Consider the following 16,720-nt stretch of genomic DNA (forward strand, 5'->3'; position numbering starts at 1 on the left):
AAATTATGGAAATAAATTTGTTGATTGTAAATTTTGGGAGAATGGAGAGCTGCTTCCGTCAGTGAAATTAGGCCAAAGCCGCCCAACTACAGTAACCTCCCATAAAGCGTATTTGCCTCACCCCGTATTTTTGCGTAAAAGTGTTTCCAAAGTTTGAATTTTTTTCAATTTTAATTCGCGTTTTCAATGACACTCCGATATAACGGTACCGCGTGTTGTTTGTCGTAAATCATATGTTTTTTTTGAGTTGAATTCATTCAAAATGATGAATCATCCTTTAATTTATTCATAATTTTAGCCTTAAAACTTTAATTTGGTTTGTTGAAGCCTTCAGATTGTTATTTTAAATTGAATTAATAAATTTAAATGCATATTCTAATAGAATTTCTCATAATATACGAGACCCTAAGTGTTTTAGTTTTTTGTCAGTTTGTGTTTGTACGAGAACTCATACCTTTCTCTTTATACCGTTCCTTTCTTGTTGCTCGTAGCACTTTTTCTATTTATCACAATGATTGCCTTGAAATGCATCGTTTACGATTGTAACATTCTTTCTATTTTTCCGCTCCATATTTCTATATTATGTCTTCAAACCAGCTCTTGTTAGCTGTTATCCTGACCACAACCACCTTTTGGCGTTCTTGGATAATCATGAAAATTGTCAGTTTTTGAACGTGTAACCACTCTTGAATTACAGCTTTCATAACACTATTGTTTTGGTTTTTCAGAATGCCAAGCTCCAGCGAGACACTGCAACTTTTTCCTCACGAGGGACGAGGCAAAAAGGTTTCTAGGCCATGGTCGAGTCCCCGACAAATTTCAGCGGCCATTTATGTTGCTTTGTTTTCCGCGTGTTTTCTTTTGTTTTGCACCATTTTTTCCCGTTTTTCTTATTAAAACTAATAAATAAATATTTTTTGCAGATGCTAAAACAATTTCCAAGTGAAAAATTGTGTATTGAGTCGGTAAGTAGCGGTGAAAGTGGTCAATGTAATATGATGGATTACGGAAATACAAAACCTAAACTTTCCCAAACATGATACATATGCTGCTTAGATGCTGAAACTACCTGATTTTCATAACGAGACCGCTGAAAAAGTTTTGAGGTTTTCAAAATTCAACTTTTTTGATGAAAAAGTAGAGATTTTCGCACAAAATGTTGAATTTTAAAAATCTCAAAACTTTTTCAGCGGTCTCGTTATGAAAATCAGGTAGTTTCAGCATCTAAGCAGCATATTTATCATGTTTGGAAAAAAGTTTAGGTTTAGTATTCCCGTAATCCATCATATAACATTGACAACTTTCACCGCTACTTGCCGACTGAATACATAATTTTTTCATCTGGAAATTATATTAGCATTAGCAAAAAATATTTATTTATCAGTTTTAATAAGAAAAAACGGGAAAAATCGGTGAAAAACACAAGAAAACAAAGCAAGTACAAAATGTCGTTAAATCCGGTGTATTGTGTGCAAACACCGATATTTCGCATTTTTTCTCGGCCCTCGTTTGAAAAAAGTTGCAGTGCGAGACGCAAGTCAACGTTGACACTGAAGAGGAAGGATCGGACCGAACATTGGAAGAATCAGAAGATGAACAAGAGGGAGAGGAAGACGAAGAAGATGAAGAACTAGACGATGATTTATGGATTGTAATTCTCCAATTTTACTAATACAGAAATTCATCCAACTTTTTTCAGGTTGAAAAAATACAAAAAATGCGGTACAATGGAAAATTGAAGAGAGTCGAGTTCCTCGTTTTATGGGAAGCTGATAAATCGAAATCTTGGGAGCCTATAGAAAATTTTCACAGTGGATATGACAATGTGGAGATTGAAAGATTCCGAACAGAAAATCCTGAACAATTTGACGATGTAACTGATAAGTCAACTGCAACAAAAAAGAAAGGGAGACCGAAAAAGCTACAAAAAAGGATAACCAAAGATATTGACGATGAGCCGGATGAAACTGCGCAAGGAGAATCCAAAAGGCTGGCTGATCCGAATAAGTTGCAAGATCCGTCTGAAAAAGTACGAAATTGTCCTTAAATTTTCAGAAACAATCGTTTTTCAGTTCCTAAAAACCTATGCCTTTTTTCTAATTTTTATAAAACAAATTGCCCAATTCCCAGACTAAAATATCAAAATATTTACGAATTGGATGAAAAAAAAGTGATATTTCTTCTCCAGAAAAATCTTTCCTACAGTTGAAATAAGTTTTTTTACTGTTTTTTGAGCTTTTGAAAATTTTTGATCTACATTATTGTCGAATTTACCGAAAATTTCTAGGTTATAAGTTTTTTTTTAAACGTTTGTAGTTCAAAATAATAATATTTGATTTCAATCTGCCACCCTTTTTTTCTTCGGAATCTTCGAATTTTTCACTTTGTATAACTTATTTTGAAAATTCTCACACGTCGATTTATTAGTTTAAAATTCCTTTCATTTTTCAGACCCCACGGAAAACGAAGTTACGCGATGGAAAAATTATTGATTCCAACGATCAGAAGCAGGAAGTTTCATCGCGCAAATGGAGTGTTGGAAGATCTAAAAAGAGACCACCAACTCAAATGGCAGAGAATGAAACATCTTCTTGTATGAAACCACGGGAGAAAAGCACCAGATCACAAGCCGAAGTCTACCTGCCTCCATTGAAAAGGTCTCGCTCAAAATGCCAAGTTTCGGCTCCACAACCTTCAAACTCTTCTCTTCAACTATCTCAATGTATTTCGGAAAGTGTTCCAAGAAGATCCCGCACCCGATGTAGAACAACTAGTGATACTACTATTGAAGAAGATTCCATGATTGCATTGTCTGATCCAAAAAATCACAATTTTATGCAAAATAAAAACACTGCTTCTGGATCGCGGAATAAGTCGACATCTCAAATGGGGCGATCTCAGAGCAAGGCAAGTGACGACGTCATTATATCAGAAGTTTCTCCAATTGTTACTCGGCGTTCGCGTTCAAGAAGCCACGTGTCAAGTCTGATGGAAAATCCACCGCCACTTACTCGAAGCAGATCGATTCCACAGAAGGCGACAACAATCCCAACTACACGTTCACGTTCCAGAGGTCGCTTTGAGTTGTCCGGAAATTCCGGTGCAGAGATAAGAATTGAACGAAACTTGCCAAGACCAGTTGAACAAAGTTCATCCCGACATGGCCAATCTCAGAGTGAAGCCATTATTGTATCAGAAGTGTCTTCTCGTCGTTCTCGTTCAAGATGCCGTGTGGCAAGTCTGAAAGAAACCCCACCGTCACTTTCTACGACCAGATCTAAACCAATTCAACAAGAGAAGTCAATACGACATCCACGTTCACGTTCGAGAAGTCGAGTTGTGCTATCTGAAAATTCTTGCGCAGAAATTATAAAAAAAAGAAATCCACCAAGATCAAAAAGTGTTGTTGGACGCCCACAATCCAACAACGAAGACGAGAAAAAGAAGAATCAGAAAGTACCAACTAGAGTCCGTTCTAAATCAGTCAGCTACGAAATCAGTAAACTGGTTCGTTTTGATTTGAATATTTGTAAAAACATTCATCCTTATAATTTTAGGTACCAAACCGGCATGTTTCACGAGTACCGCCTGATTTTTACGAGATGCAAATTCTGTGGACTCAGATTTCGGAAAAGACAACTCCTACTGAACTTTCAGAGTACAAATCGGGCCTTCAAAAATTGTTGACTGGACGGGTGTCTTGTTTGAAACCAATCTTTCAATTGCTTCCAACTCTTCCAATTGAATTATACGAAACGCACGAGAAGTTGTACAGCCTCTTCTGTGAGATTACTGGAGCAGTGAGTTTTCTATCTACCTGCTCTTGCTTTTTAACAAATAATAATAATTTCCAGTTCCCATTCAAATATCATCAAGGTTCTAATCTCATCTCAAGACACTCAATCGCGGACAAATCTCAAATTGGTGCTCAAATTCTTCTCGAATGCCTTTCTCAAAATATTTTACCATTTGATGTGGTGAACGATCAAACTACTCTATTGGCTATTCATAATTTTATCAGGGTTTGTAACAAATTTTGAACATTTTTAATTTTATAATACTATTCCAGATTGGCATCAAGGATATGCTAGAAGATATCGTAGAGAAACTTCCCAAAGGGCGAAACGTGATCACTGAAAACGATCTTCAAGGTTCACTGTCTTCAAAACTTCTGGGATAGCTTTTAAAAAATGATTTTTTTTTCATTCGTTTTCTGTTATGGGTAGAATATGTTGCTGCCACTGAATAAAGCACTGTACCATTTTATTACCGGTGTTCATTTCAAAAAAGAGATCAGATTTAACGGTTGGGAAGAGACCAAAGCACGGCAGATCGATCGGCACTTGTGGAGAGGAATGAGAAATCATGAGGATGCCATCTGAACGTCAGGACTACGGTAATACAACATACGAAAATCTGAATTTACCTGCACTGAACAACTTTGTCAGAATGCTCGGCAACTGGGAGATACATCAAAGGAGCCATTAAATCACCTCTCATATCGGATATTACTACTCTGAAAATGTTGATAAAAGAAACGAAATAGATCAGATTATTCACCGTTTGTCATAACTTGCAGTCAACAAATAATAAGCTGCATTACTGAATCGCACCGTTCGAACTTCATCGCCATGGGGTCTGGCAATTTAAAAAAACAATTTTAAAACTTAAATAAATAATTTCAAAAATTGCAGATTTCGAACAAGGACCGCAAGTACCTGAATGTCTGCAAAATTCGATTTCCGCCGATGTCAAACAATGCAACAGACGCGTCCTCATGCCCTGATACTAATAATTTCCCATTTGGATCTACACAGACTGATGTCACTGGTGATGCATCTGGAAATTAAAAAAAAACCATCTAAAATATAAATTCATCAATTAAAAAACTCGCTATGTGACTTGTTACTTCCAGGTGATATCACATTCACTGCAGTTTGCTGCCGGAGATCCCAGAACCTTATAGTCTTATCTTGTGAGCAAGAAACAAACTGATTTCCGGCTTGACTCCACGTATAGAGACCAAGAATGGGGGCTGTAATTTGAAAGTTTCAGTTTGGTATTTTATTCATTTTCAGATTCCTAGGGACGATGGACATCTTCAAAATTATGTTATCGACGGATTTGGATCTACCACGAATAGATTCTGATTCTGACATATGGAAAATCTTGTAGGATTCAGATCATTCAGTTATTCAAGATCAAAGATTGGACTTCAGCTATGGACTCCGAGTCTTTCAGATTTTCAGAGGAGTAACTAGAAGTGTCACTAGAAAGATAAACATCAACCAGATTTTTGGATTCCTCAGGTGGAATCTGACTCTTTAGCTATGGAGCATCCGAAGATCGGATTTTCCCTTTGAAAGAGCAGTTTCAACCTACGGAGTCCGAGGCTGCCAGATTTTTGGACCTTCTCGTCTTCTCGAAAAGAATGAAACAATGTGCTAAATGTTTTATGGTAAATCATGGTCTTAACTGTACAGTTTAGGATATGGAATTTCGTGACACTAATTTTCAACATCAAATGAACAATCATACACGAACCTGTATGTCCTTTCATTGATTGAATCAACTGTCCCGTATTGCAATCAGTCACATTTAAATGACAGTTTCCAGCTCCTCCAGAAACCAAAATAGTCGATCGATTTATGGAACTTTCGATGAAAATCAGATCTCGGACTGTTCCATCATGGCATGTCAACTCCATTTCCGCACCTTCAAATGTACATGAATACGAAAACTGCACTGATTTTAAACAAAACCTATTCGACAAGAATCCTCATTGAATGCCATCAATCGGATAGTTTTATCATTAGAGCCTGTAGCAAGAAGATCACCATTTGGATTAAACGAAAGACAATAGACTGATCTGAAACATTATATCAATGATTTATTAGAGTTTCAGCTGATCTAAAAGTTCCTGACATAAAAATGTTTGACCAACCTACCAGTTTTAGGCTACCGTTACTCAAGCCAACAAGCTTGATACAGAAACAATCAAAAATAGATGCTCAGCAAATTGGTCCAGATTTTTAGACTTTAGATCACTTTGCCTACTGGCTCTAGTTAACTGGCGATGTTCGAATAGGTTTGTGTTACGAATAGTTTAGATACCTAAAGTACGGCCGAACACTGATAATTGGCCGCACAAAACATGTACTATTGAAAACATATCACGATTACACTAATATAACATTTCTTACCCTCTATGTTGTTTTGGTCTTGTAACTGCTATCTCAGCATTTTTGGTCTGCTCATAGGCCATTGGTCTACTGAAATTATCAATAAATTTTAAAACGTTTGAATTACAAAATATTACCTTTGAGTTCTTTTAGTATCCGGATATAGGCAAATGTGAAGCTGTTTAGAATTCGTTCCTAAAGCGAAATATCGACCAGATGGATGAAAACCTGTTGCACGTATTGCTTGAGAATCCTCATACCTTAAGTTCTAAATTTTAAACTTAATTCAACGATTTTTAAAAAACTGACCTACAAACAGGCACAAACTGTACACCCATTCCAGTTGGAGCTGAAACAGGTCTTTGTAATTGTTGAGGCACTTGTGGTTGAGCTTGTGGTAGACCAGCTATTGATTGAGGTCTTATTTGATGAGACATTGGTACACCTTGAGGTACCATACTTTGATTTGGAATCTGAATACAATTAATTTTTTGTGGTGACCTAATCAGAACATGAGTTTTCGAATGATATAACATTTTTCTTATTTTGAAATCTGAGACTACATACAATTAGAATTTGTCCTTGCAAGGTTTGAGAAATAGAGCTAAACTTAAAAATAATAAAAACACACGCTCTTGTTTTCTGATAAGTGAATATTTAAAGAAATTGAGGTAAACTATACAAATAACAATTTTTGAATCCTGAAAACGAGCATTTCTCATGGGACCAGGTGAAAAAATGAGTTGTCCACCAAAATCTATACTTTAATTTATGAAGACTTCCGTGTTGGAACAGTCACAAACGAATTTCATCCAATTTTCAGTTAGGAGCTAACTTTTCGAAAATTGTTTCAGTTTTAAGCTTCAAATTTTTCGAGATACATTTTCGTATTTTAGAAAACGTTTATATAAAAAAAGATAATTTTAAAAAAACACAACAATTTAAAACATATTAGATTCATTGTAAAATTTTAAATTTTCTCGATTACAATACTTTTCCCCATAAACTTTATCCCTTTACGGCCCTACCTGTGCTCCATTTTGAAATCCAGGAGCAGCGGCAACTCTCTGCTGAAAAAGTCGTTCTTGTGATTGCAACGGAAGCACGTGTGCTCCTCCTACTGCTCCTGCTGCTCCAACGACTCCTCCTACCCCTCTTGGCAGAACCATTTCATCTGAAAATCAACACACATACTCATTTGCTCTTTTTTTTTCATTTTAATTTCCGGTCGAATGGAGCAGCACATCAAAGTGCTTACTGAGTGGAAGGAAGGGGGGCTTAGAAGAGTAAAGAAGATATATTATATACATATTAATGTTATAAATACGTATCTATTCACTCTACTAATATTTCTTCCTCTTTCATCTCTTGGGAATCCATTTATTCTCTAGACATAATAATTTCCCACTTAATTTTCTGTAATAAATAAAAACAGAACATAATTCTAGATTCTGATAAATTTTAGTTTTTCCCATATCTCTTTTTTTTGCAAAACCATCCGGCTGGTTTTTCCTGAAGCGATACATTTTGATTAAATTTTCGTTTCCTCTCAAACTTTTTTTTTTTTGACGGCTCTTTTGCTCATTTAGATGATGATGTCATTGGGTGAAGATGCAAAAGATTCATGAAAAATCAAACATCATTTAGGGGAATTTAGAGAACTAACAAATATGATTTCCAAAAATAAGTTTTGCTTTTTTTTCTGAACTTTTATGCATTTTAGAGACCACGGTTTACAAAATTTTCCACTAATTTTACATACAAATGAGTCACCAATTAATTGTACCTGAACATTGCAATAGCTCGAAAATGCAGGATTGTTTTTAGAATTCTTAACGTTAAAAATTTGGCAATTTGCCAAAATTATGGCGGAAAAATGTCATAAATCAATAGATTTTGAAGTCCAGTGACTTTGGAAAAATGTTTTATAAATGTAATAGATTAAACCCCTACAACAGTCAGGAGACTACACTAATTAGGATAAGATTATTAATCCTTGGATGATATGATTCATAAAAAGAGAGATTTGAATCATTTTGGAAACATTTAATTTTTTTTAGAGTGCATTCCATTTGATCTCTTATATTCCTTCATGAAATTCGTTCAAGAAATTTAAGTTCGTATTCTTTTTCCCTTTCCTCTCTTTATCTAGATTAACATTACCAATTCGTTTATAATATTTCCCGTTTTCCAACTCAACTGATAATCTAATCTGTTGTCCGTGGCACTCTCCAGATTATGACCACTGTCACTCTTTTTCCATGAAAGAGTGAGCCTATCCGGAAAGGAGCTCAATTTTATCGGTCGCCTTTTTTTCGCTTTTCCCTCTCGAGTCCGTCAATGTCCTAATCCTTGGGCGAGTGACAGAGAGGAAGAGGAGAAGCCAAATGATAACTACTGATCGGTGTGCAGACACTATGTCTCCCTTTTTTGTTTTTCGATAATATATCAAATTCACAAATATGAAATCGTTTGTAGCTAAGTTTGCGGACTTGTTACTATCTAGAATTAAATTGTTTAAAATTAAAAATAAATTTATTCTACAAGTGACTACTGCTCAAGCTCTACTTTTTTACTAAATAATTAAATTAGTTTAATATCGATAACTCTAAAAAAGTCTACAACTTAATGTTGTAACGATGATTTAAAATAATTTTCTGGAAGCAATTTCTAGATTTAAAAACATATATTTATTTCTTCAACGGTGGAGTAACGCGTGTATAGAAAATTCTGATAAACAAAAAACTGTATTTTTTCCATAAATTAGGTTTTAAATATTTGTATTTGACCATTCAATCAGAAATTTTTCTCAATTTTTCAAAATATCAAAATATTGTCAAAAAAACAAATTTCAATTCAGACAAAACCTGACTGGTGCTACTCCAAATTTAAATCACTAATAAACTACAAGTCGCAAAATTGGTTCTCTATATTTTGAAAGGTTTCAAAAAAAAAAACGGAAGTTATGAATAATGAATCAGTTTCTAAAAACGTAGACTCTTGTCTATTTATTCCAGAGGAATCACTTTGTGCCTTTTTCTCTTATTTCTATGGTTTAAACATTGACTTTTTTCCGAAATTATGACATCTTTAAAGCATTTCTGCGAGACAAAAAATATGCGTTCTTTTAAAATCACAAATGTCCAAAACCAAAGCATGTGCAGTGGTTCATCTTTTTCATTAAATGATTGTAATATATCTTTGCTCTCACCCACCCACCCATTCATTTTTTGATGTTTGTCTTGAAATCTGATCATCTTCTATCGGTTTTTATCGTGTTGACTTCTTCACTTCAACAAGGTCATTTTGCATGATGAATGAGCATTAAGAGGGAAAAAGAGAGCTAGAAGAGGAATTAATTATTCTATTCGATTTGTGTGTGTCTCTTCTCTTTGCACATCATCACTAGTCCACACGTGGTACTGGCAGAAAAAATGGAAAAGTGTAGAAGGCATTCATAAACTATTTATATTATGCATTATCCAAAATGGAGTCCTTATATAAATTGTCTAGAAACAACTGAACTTTTTTCCCCTTTTTACTATTATCGGATAAATACGCTTTAAATATTCCAAGAGCATACAAACTTTTTTTGTTCTAGAATGTTCGACTTAGAAATATTTGCAAAAATAAACAAGGAGAAAAAAAATTGATGATTCAATTCCAGTAAAGATATATTTTTACTTCACATACTTTCGTGGAACACTTTATCTTAAATGCTTTCGAACTATTTTTTAGTACACTACATTAACATAAAAAACTTAGCTTTCAGTCAAAATGGATTCAATATCTTTACTAGTTGGACCGCCTCCCAATGCATCGAGAGCTTTAAATCAAGATGATTTTGACACACGCTACAATTTTGCAAAATATCGAAAAAAGAAGACAAACACGGAACTTGCCAAACAGTTTGCAATCGGTGATAATTGGATACTATATCAATCACCAAATCCATGGACACAGATTCTAGCAATAACCACGTGGATTAACAAGTATCATGTTAAGGTGAGTTGGATAAGCAATTATAAAATTACAAGATTTTTCTGTTGTAGGATTCTCTAGGCAAAGACTTGATAGGTGCATTGTATCTTTCTCTTTTACTTCTCCCACAAGCAATTGGCTTTGGAGTTGTGATAAATGACGTGGCTTCAGCAGTTTACTCAATGTTCATTCCTCAAATCATTTATGCATTCTTTGGTTCTGCACAACATTCTTCTCTTGGAGCATTGTCATTTTTGTCAATTATGATCTATTGCTCAATTGAATACTCTCACTCGCATCTTTCATCAATTTCTCTTTGTTGTGCTTTTATTCAGTTGATGCAATTTCTTCTCCCATTGGAATTCATATTTTCTTACATCTCAACTTCTGCGTTATCGGGATTTTCAGGTATGTTTATGGTACAATTAATATACAATCAAACATTTCAGTTGGTTTGTTCATTCGTATTGTCTTCCGATTTCTTCCCCAATTTCTTGTGTTTCGTGGGCATGACTGTAAAAGTACATCAGCAGTTGGAATCCTTCTTCCAAATACTACTGATAACGTGAAAAGAGTTCTTCAATGCTTTTACGCAGCTGTTCCATGTTTGAGGTTTGTTGAATCAAAACATTTTATGGGTGGAGGAGATTCACTCCCCGGAAACGCTTTTGGAAGATAAATAATAATAAATCAATGGGAAGAAAAACATAGTCAAGTCAAGTTGAAATAAATTACGATATTTTCAGATCCGCTGATACCATTCTAATTGTTGCAACCGTCGTCGCTGCCATGGTTTTTATTATTTTCAAATGGCGACTTTCTCGTTTTCTGATTTCAAAAATCGGCTTTAGTGCTCCTCATGAGTTCTTTGTTTTGCTCACAGTTACTCTCATTATTTTCTTTTTCCAACCCGATGTCGCATCTCAAGCTTCATCTCGAATTGATCTTTCAATTCCAAAAATCGGATTATGGACCCTTCCCTCATTTAACACATTTCTGGATTCTTTCGCAATTTCAATTTATGCTATGACGTCACACATGCAGATCACAAAATCGATTGCTGAGGAGAAAATGTATAAAGTTCATCGAAAACAAGAACTATTCTGCTTCTCAATAATTTCCATATTGAGCTCATTTTTTGGATTGTTGCCTCCGTCAAGCAGTTATGGAAGTTCACAAATTAATATTGAATCTTCTAAATTCTCATTAGTTGCCAACGTTCTGTCATTGATTCCCACAATTTTAATGGTTCATTTTGGAGCACCATTGTTCAATGCTCTTCCAATTGTAAGTCTTCTTTGATTTTGGAATTATTTTTGAATGTATTTTCTTCAGTGTGCAATTGGTATCATGGTGATAACATCTTTCAATGGTTGGTTTAGTGATCTCAAAAATATACGAGAAATTTTTTATTCCTCTACATGGGATGCGGTTAGTTTATTTTCCAATTCAATATTAGTTTGAACTTGAGGAAAACTGTTCTAGTTTTTGTCTAAAAATTAGTGTTTTCTTCCAGTTTAAATATTTCCAAAGTTAAAGGTGCTCAAAATAGTCCAAAAAACTGAGATTTTTTAACGCGACGCATTGGTTTACTACTTTTGGAAGAAATTCAAATTGGGAGATTAGCCAGTGTTGAACTTTTAATTTTTCTTTTGTGATACTTCCACATTTTGAACTTGTTCTTCTGATATTTCAAAAAATATTTCCCCGCAGATCTAAGAACAAAAAATCGATAAATTTTCAGGCAATTGCTATGGCTGCAATTGTGAGTGCTTTAATTTTCCCAAATGTGTGCACTGGCTTCATCTGTATGTTGTTTTGCTCAATTTTCGCAGTTTCATTGAAAGTCCAATTCCCGAATGTTGAGGTTCTTGCCAAGCTGTCTGAGTCGCATTTTGCTGAGGAGAATCGGTGAGTTTTCTAGCCGGGTACACGTTTTCTTGTCAATTTCATAATTATTCAAGCTGTGTTGTAAATATTCTTAAACCGTCATGTTCCAGTTACGAAGGTGATTGCCTTGATACTCCTCTTCGAATCATTCGTCTCAGTGGACCACTTCTTTCCGTTAATTGTGAAAGTATCAGAAGTGAACTTTTCAAACAGGCGGTTGTTGTCAAAGGGTAATTTGTAAATTTCCAGTAAAAAATTAACTTTGTGAACTTTAGTCTGATCGGAATTGGAATCGGAACTCGAACTGCATCTTTACGTAGTCAATGTCCATCAGCAATTGGACCAAAAGTGAGTATTATCCATTCGTCAGTGGTGGGAATTATTGCGTTGAGTGAACAAATAACTGTGAACAAGTGAACCCTGTTGTACATTTTGAACTGTTTTTGAGATGTAATTGTGAGATGTCATTCAAAGTGATAACCTAATTTTTAATGAAAAACATAAATGTAGAAATATGGAACAATTTCATTGCATCGAAAATAATTTGAACCCTTCTTCAGCAAAAATAATATTTTTTTGAAAAAATAATTTTGTATATATTACTTCTACACTACCTTTGGTTTGAAAAAGTTTATGATATCATTCCAAATTAAATTAGCTTTCAAAAAAAATCTTCATCAGTCCATAACCTCTTACTGACGAATGGATATTTCAAGTTTTTCTTCTTCTAGAACTAAACTAATATCTTCCAATCAAGTTCTCAATTCAGGAAAGTATATGTGCACGGGAATCTGTGAATCTCTCAGCAAACATTACGATAATTCAAGAGTGTGATGTCTCCGTGGCTCTGCCACCTTCAGAAGATACTCCTCCAATTGTTAGATTTCTCGTTTTGTCAATGAATGGAGTGACTGGTATTGATAAGGATATGTTGACATGTTTATCACAGGTGTGAACGGACATTTGTGAACCGTACTCAATTCAAACATCGTTTAGGTGTACGGAGACTTGAGCAGTGAAAATATAAAAATACTATTGGCTGGTGTACCCGCATTTGTACGTGATTCAATGGAGCTTCTGGGATTTTATAATACAGTCCCAAGAACTCAATTTTATCCAAATGTTCAAGAAGCATTACTATCAGCAAGGAATACAGTACTTCCATTCCATATGAGGTATTTTTAGTACTCTTTTGTGTCCTTTTACCCCATCTTTTCAGTGTTTCTATGAATGGTTATCGTGACGTCATAGCTCTCTCGTGTGCTGCATCCAATGCAGACTTGAATCGACAACCGTCACCGGAAGCAGTCTGATTCCCTTTCTTTCCACTCAGTTTCATATCATTTTACCTCTTATCAGATCTCATAAAACTTTTTGACTTACTTATTTGTTTAGCAGCAGAAAACTGTTGGAAGAGACGGCTTTGAGTCATCAAATTTTCTTCGTGGTGACTATTAACAGCTGGTGAACCGAGTTCTGGTACAGTTGGAAGGCGGGATGGAGGCAAGGATCTGTAGCATATTTCTATTTACTATCATGAAATGAACAAACAATATTTTCTGTCTGGATTTTTCAGAAACAATTCACATTTACCCTACAGTACTCCCCTTCCATCTTACAGAGAATCTGTGCTACATATCGTAAGTTCTGAACAAATGTGCATTACTCACCTTCGTGCCATTTCATCCAATTGCCTTCGAACTGGAGCAAAATCGTAATTAATCATATTTTGAGCCATTGGAGCGATCGGCGCCATCACTTGGGGAGCCATTGACCTAAATAATATATATCTTTCACTTATTTGAATTTATAAAAATTACATGCTCATCATTTGACTTGAGAGTTGAGATGGGGCATTGATCATTACTTGTGCAGGTTGTACAGGAACAATTGTATCTCCAGTCATCATCATTCCAACTCCTCTCAATGTATCAGGTCTTGATGTTCTTGCCAATTGACTTGATTCCATCATTTCATCAATTAGAAGACTCTGCGCCATTGCATCAGCTTCTGTTATTGCCGTTCCCAAACAAAATCCTGCAGCTGTTGACTGTGACATTGGATGGCCACGTGGCACCGATGGGAACATTGAAGTGGTCAAATCGGCTGGGGGAAGCATGCTCATTGTCATTGATTGGCTCATTTTCTCCGCGAATTTTAATTTGGAGGATGGAACAAGATTATGAGGGAATTGACCACCAGGTTTGATTGGAGTTGCCATAATTGTTTCTGTCCAAGGAGCTTCCAGTTTCGGTTTCCTATAATATCATTTAAAAATAAAATTTATTTGAGACTATTTTTTTGGCATAATGTTTTTGAGTTTCCAACAAGATGAGATGGACGTAACGTGCGTCATTATATGCCTCTTCACTCGTCCTCCTCGCAGCGTTTACATCCATCACTTTTTGGATACCTTTTTCGGGCAAAAGGCGATTTGTCTGCTGCTTAATAAAAAATAATTCAAACTTACCTTATATGATCGACTTTCAACTCCAATTGTTTCTGCTTGAAAGGCATTGAAAATTGTTCTTTTCCTACCATTTCTAACCAGCAAACTAATGATAAATCAGCCGATCCGAGCTTCGGACGGAATGTCAACATTTCTGATGGCATCGGGCCAGCGTCGATACCTCGTTTATCACCAATTGCCTGAAAAATGTTGATGTTATAAATATTAACATTGATGGCGGAGTAGCTCCAGTGAGGAAATAGCAGCACAATGACCAAATATCATAATAAAAAATTTAATCAATTTTTCTAAATTTTATATGATTTTTTGAAAATTGGCAAAAACTCGGTTTTTGCCACTTTTTCGGAAGCCGATCCAAAAAACTTCCTTTCATTTTTATGGTCTACTTATGTTTCAAACATTTATATTCAAACATTGTAGGGAACATGCAACAGTGCTATAGTTTTCTTCAAAAGTGGCAAAAACTCAGTAATGACCACTTTTTGGACGGTCACTAAAATTTTTTTGAAAAAAAAAGTTCATTTCAATATTCGGTCATTTTGGCACCATGGAAGTTGTTTTTAACAAGTTCTCGTCTTCTTTTTTTTTTTCAGAAAATACATTTTGAAACTACAACTAACCTGTGCTTGACAGTAATCTACACAACCTTCGTAGAATCTTCCTTTTGTAATTAATCCAGTTAATCTGTCATTTGAACTATTTGCATCATCTCCTCGGTCTTTTTCCTTCCCAGTTGGTGGAAGCAAATGTCCACAGAGTTGGTTAACCTGTAAAATAACCCATAGATTTCTGAATTCAGAAATCAAAATCACCCACCTTATTGAAACACTCAACCCTTGCAGAACTTGGATTCCAATTCTTAAAATCTTCGTGATCTGATAGTTTTGGAAGTGTCAAAAGTGCACACAAATGACGATAATCTTCGGGAGTCGGACAAATGTGTTCCAAATCTTTCAGACATTCTACGAGTTCCTTTAAATCAACATTTTAAAAATTTAAAATGTACTTCTAAAAGGTGTATACCTCTACTGCAAAGTCGTTGTCATGTAAAGGTCCGGGCTCGAGCTTGACGCATAGGAGTTCGAAGAATTTGTATTTTGTTATATTATATCTAAATCATGTTTTTTGAAAATAATGACAGAACTCATTTAATAAAAAATGGCAAACATTTTGTTTCTCGAAAATTTATATTGTTAAAGTTTACACCTTTCTTATAAAACATTTCAGCCCTAAAAAACCAACCGAAAAGCTCCAAAATCAAATTCATTGACCGGCTTTAAAGGTTCCACAAAATCGAGAGCATTATCCCATTGCCCATCAAGAATCAGTTGGCGTAAAAATAAGAGATCATCAGAGAAAGCACCATTGATAACACCAGCTTCACGTTCTAGAGATAACTGAAAGCGTAATAATTGAGCCTGTGTCTGAGTTTGGATTAAAAATTTTAAAAAAATTTAAATGTTTCTGGTACAATCATCACTAAATTAAATTTCTGGTTAAAATGTGTAGTTCTTGAATAAGAAGTCTGATTCTCCGTAAATACAAACTTTCAATTGGGGTTTACGAATTGAACACTACATAATATATCAAAATCAGTAAGGTGGTAATAAATACATTTATAATAGTCCAAAATTATCGAATATCATTACATATAAACCACTCCAAAAAATATTTAGAGTTTAGAAAAATTGCAGTCAAGGTTTTGGCAAATTGGCAAATTTACGAAAAATGTGGGTTTCTGAGATACATTTTTTACTCACCTGTGTTATATGTAGACCTCGAATCTCTAAAAATTCTAAGATAGCTTTGATGACGTCACGTTCTCGAATCAAGAATGGTATTCCACTTGGCGTTTTCGGCGATTTGACAGACGTCGTTAAAGCCGACGGGATCCTATTATCCATTTTAGCATGGATAATGTTATTGCGAAATCTCGAAAATGACAATAATGAAAAATACCAACTAACTGCTTTTTGGGGAAAACTGGTAGTGGGGCTAGCTTTAACGAGAGATGATAGAGACGCAGACTGAAAAGAGGGTCGATGTGAAGAAGAAAGCGAAGAGATGGAGCAAGTAGGGGGAGTATTCCCATATAAAGGGAGCAGATGGTGTCAAGAAGAGAAGAATGAGATAGTACATAAGAAATGGAGACATAGAGAAATCGAAGAAGCAACATGGACAGATGGTATCATGACTG

The 16,720-nt window shown here is 35.1% G+C and overlaps 3 protein-coding genes and 1 non-coding gene across 9 annotated transcripts; 2 read left to right on the forward strand and 2 right to left on the reverse strand.

Annotated features, from left to right (window-relative positions):
• Positions 1-715: 715 nt before the first annotated feature.
• uad-2 (Chromo domain-containing protein) lies at positions 716-4,265 on the forward strand (the record flags this gene model as incomplete). Of its 3 annotated transcripts, none has more annotated exons than NM_001313494.3 (7): positions 716-786; positions 1,526-1,651; positions 1,700-2,029; positions 2,452-3,507; positions 3,558-3,800; positions 3,855-4,022; positions 4,070-4,180. In NM_001313494.3, 7 exons carry the CDS (start codon positions 730-732, stop codon positions 4,178-4,180), a joined length of 2,091 nt encoding a protein of 696 aa, NP_001300423.1. The 3 variants fall into 3 exon arrangements, with proteins under 3 accessions (NP_001300423.1, NP_001379834.1, NP_001300424.1); NM_001392447.1 differs by having other exon boundaries at positions 723-786; positions 4,070-4,265; NM_001313495.3 differs by lacking the exons at positions 716-786; positions 1,526-1,651; positions 1,700-2,029 and having other exon boundaries at positions 2,569-3,507.
• nmtn-1 lies at positions 1,369-16,486 on the reverse strand. 3 transcript variants are annotated; one of them, NM_059463.8, is made up of 20 exons: positions 16,284-16,486; positions 15,766-15,920; positions 15,547-15,634; positions 15,340-15,495; positions 15,144-15,290; positions 14,524-14,702; positions 13,874-14,311; positions 13,724-13,828; positions 13,437-13,564; positions 7,211-7,356; positions 6,492-6,655; positions 6,320-6,442; positions 6,204-6,272; positions 5,763-5,869; positions 5,545-5,715; positions 4,895-5,035; positions 4,719-4,839; positions 4,561-4,638; positions 4,427-4,516; positions 4,248-4,378 (listed from the first exon to the last, which is right to left on the reverse strand). In NM_059463.8, the coding sequence occupies exons 1-20, from the start codon at positions 16,425-16,427 to the stop codon at positions 4,300-4,302; spliced, it is 2,829 nt and encodes a 942-aa protein (NP_491864.2). In that variant the 5' UTR covers positions 16,428-16,486; the 3' UTR covers positions 4,248-4,299. The 3 variants fall into 3 exon arrangements, with proteins under 3 accessions (NP_001370607.1, NP_491864.2, NP_491865.2); NM_059464.5 differs by having other exon boundaries at positions 4,310-4,378; positions 4,561-4,666; positions 16,284-16,455; NM_001383257.1 differs by adding an exon at positions 1,369-2,021 and having other exon boundaries at positions 4,260-4,378; positions 4,427-5,035.
• Positions 9,949-13,435, forward strand: sulp-1 (STAS domain-containing protein). 2 transcript variants are annotated; one of them, NM_059465.5, is made up of 11 exons: positions 9,949-10,187; positions 10,235-10,571; positions 10,613-10,775; positions 10,910-11,450; positions 11,499-11,594; positions 11,908-12,074; positions 12,164-12,283; positions 12,329-12,401; positions 12,811-13,002; positions 13,050-13,228; positions 13,273-13,435. In NM_059465.5, exons 1-11 carry the CDS (start codon positions 9,960-9,962, stop codon positions 13,364-13,366), a joined length of 2,190 nt encoding a protein of 729 aa, NP_491866.2. In that variant the 5' UTR covers positions 9,949-9,959; the 3' UTR covers positions 13,367-13,435. The 2 variants fall into 2 exon arrangements, with proteins under 2 accessions (NP_491866.2, NP_001348668.1); NM_001361754.3 differs by having other exon boundaries at positions 9,950-10,187; positions 12,823-13,002.
• On the reverse strand, positions 10,478-10,621 carry K06A5.9. Its single transcript, NR_131386.1, has one exon. It is a non-coding gene; the product is annotated as an Unclassified non-coding RNA K06A5.9 (non-coding RNA).
• Positions 16,487-16,720: the final 234 nt, after the last annotated feature.

Source organism: Caenorhabditis elegans, chromosome I (assembly GCF_000002985.6).
Source record: "Caenorhabditis elegans chromosome I".
In the NCBI taxonomy this organism is placed as follows: domain Eukaryota; kingdom Metazoa; phylum Nematoda; class Chromadorea; order Rhabditida; family Rhabditidae; genus Caenorhabditis; species Caenorhabditis elegans.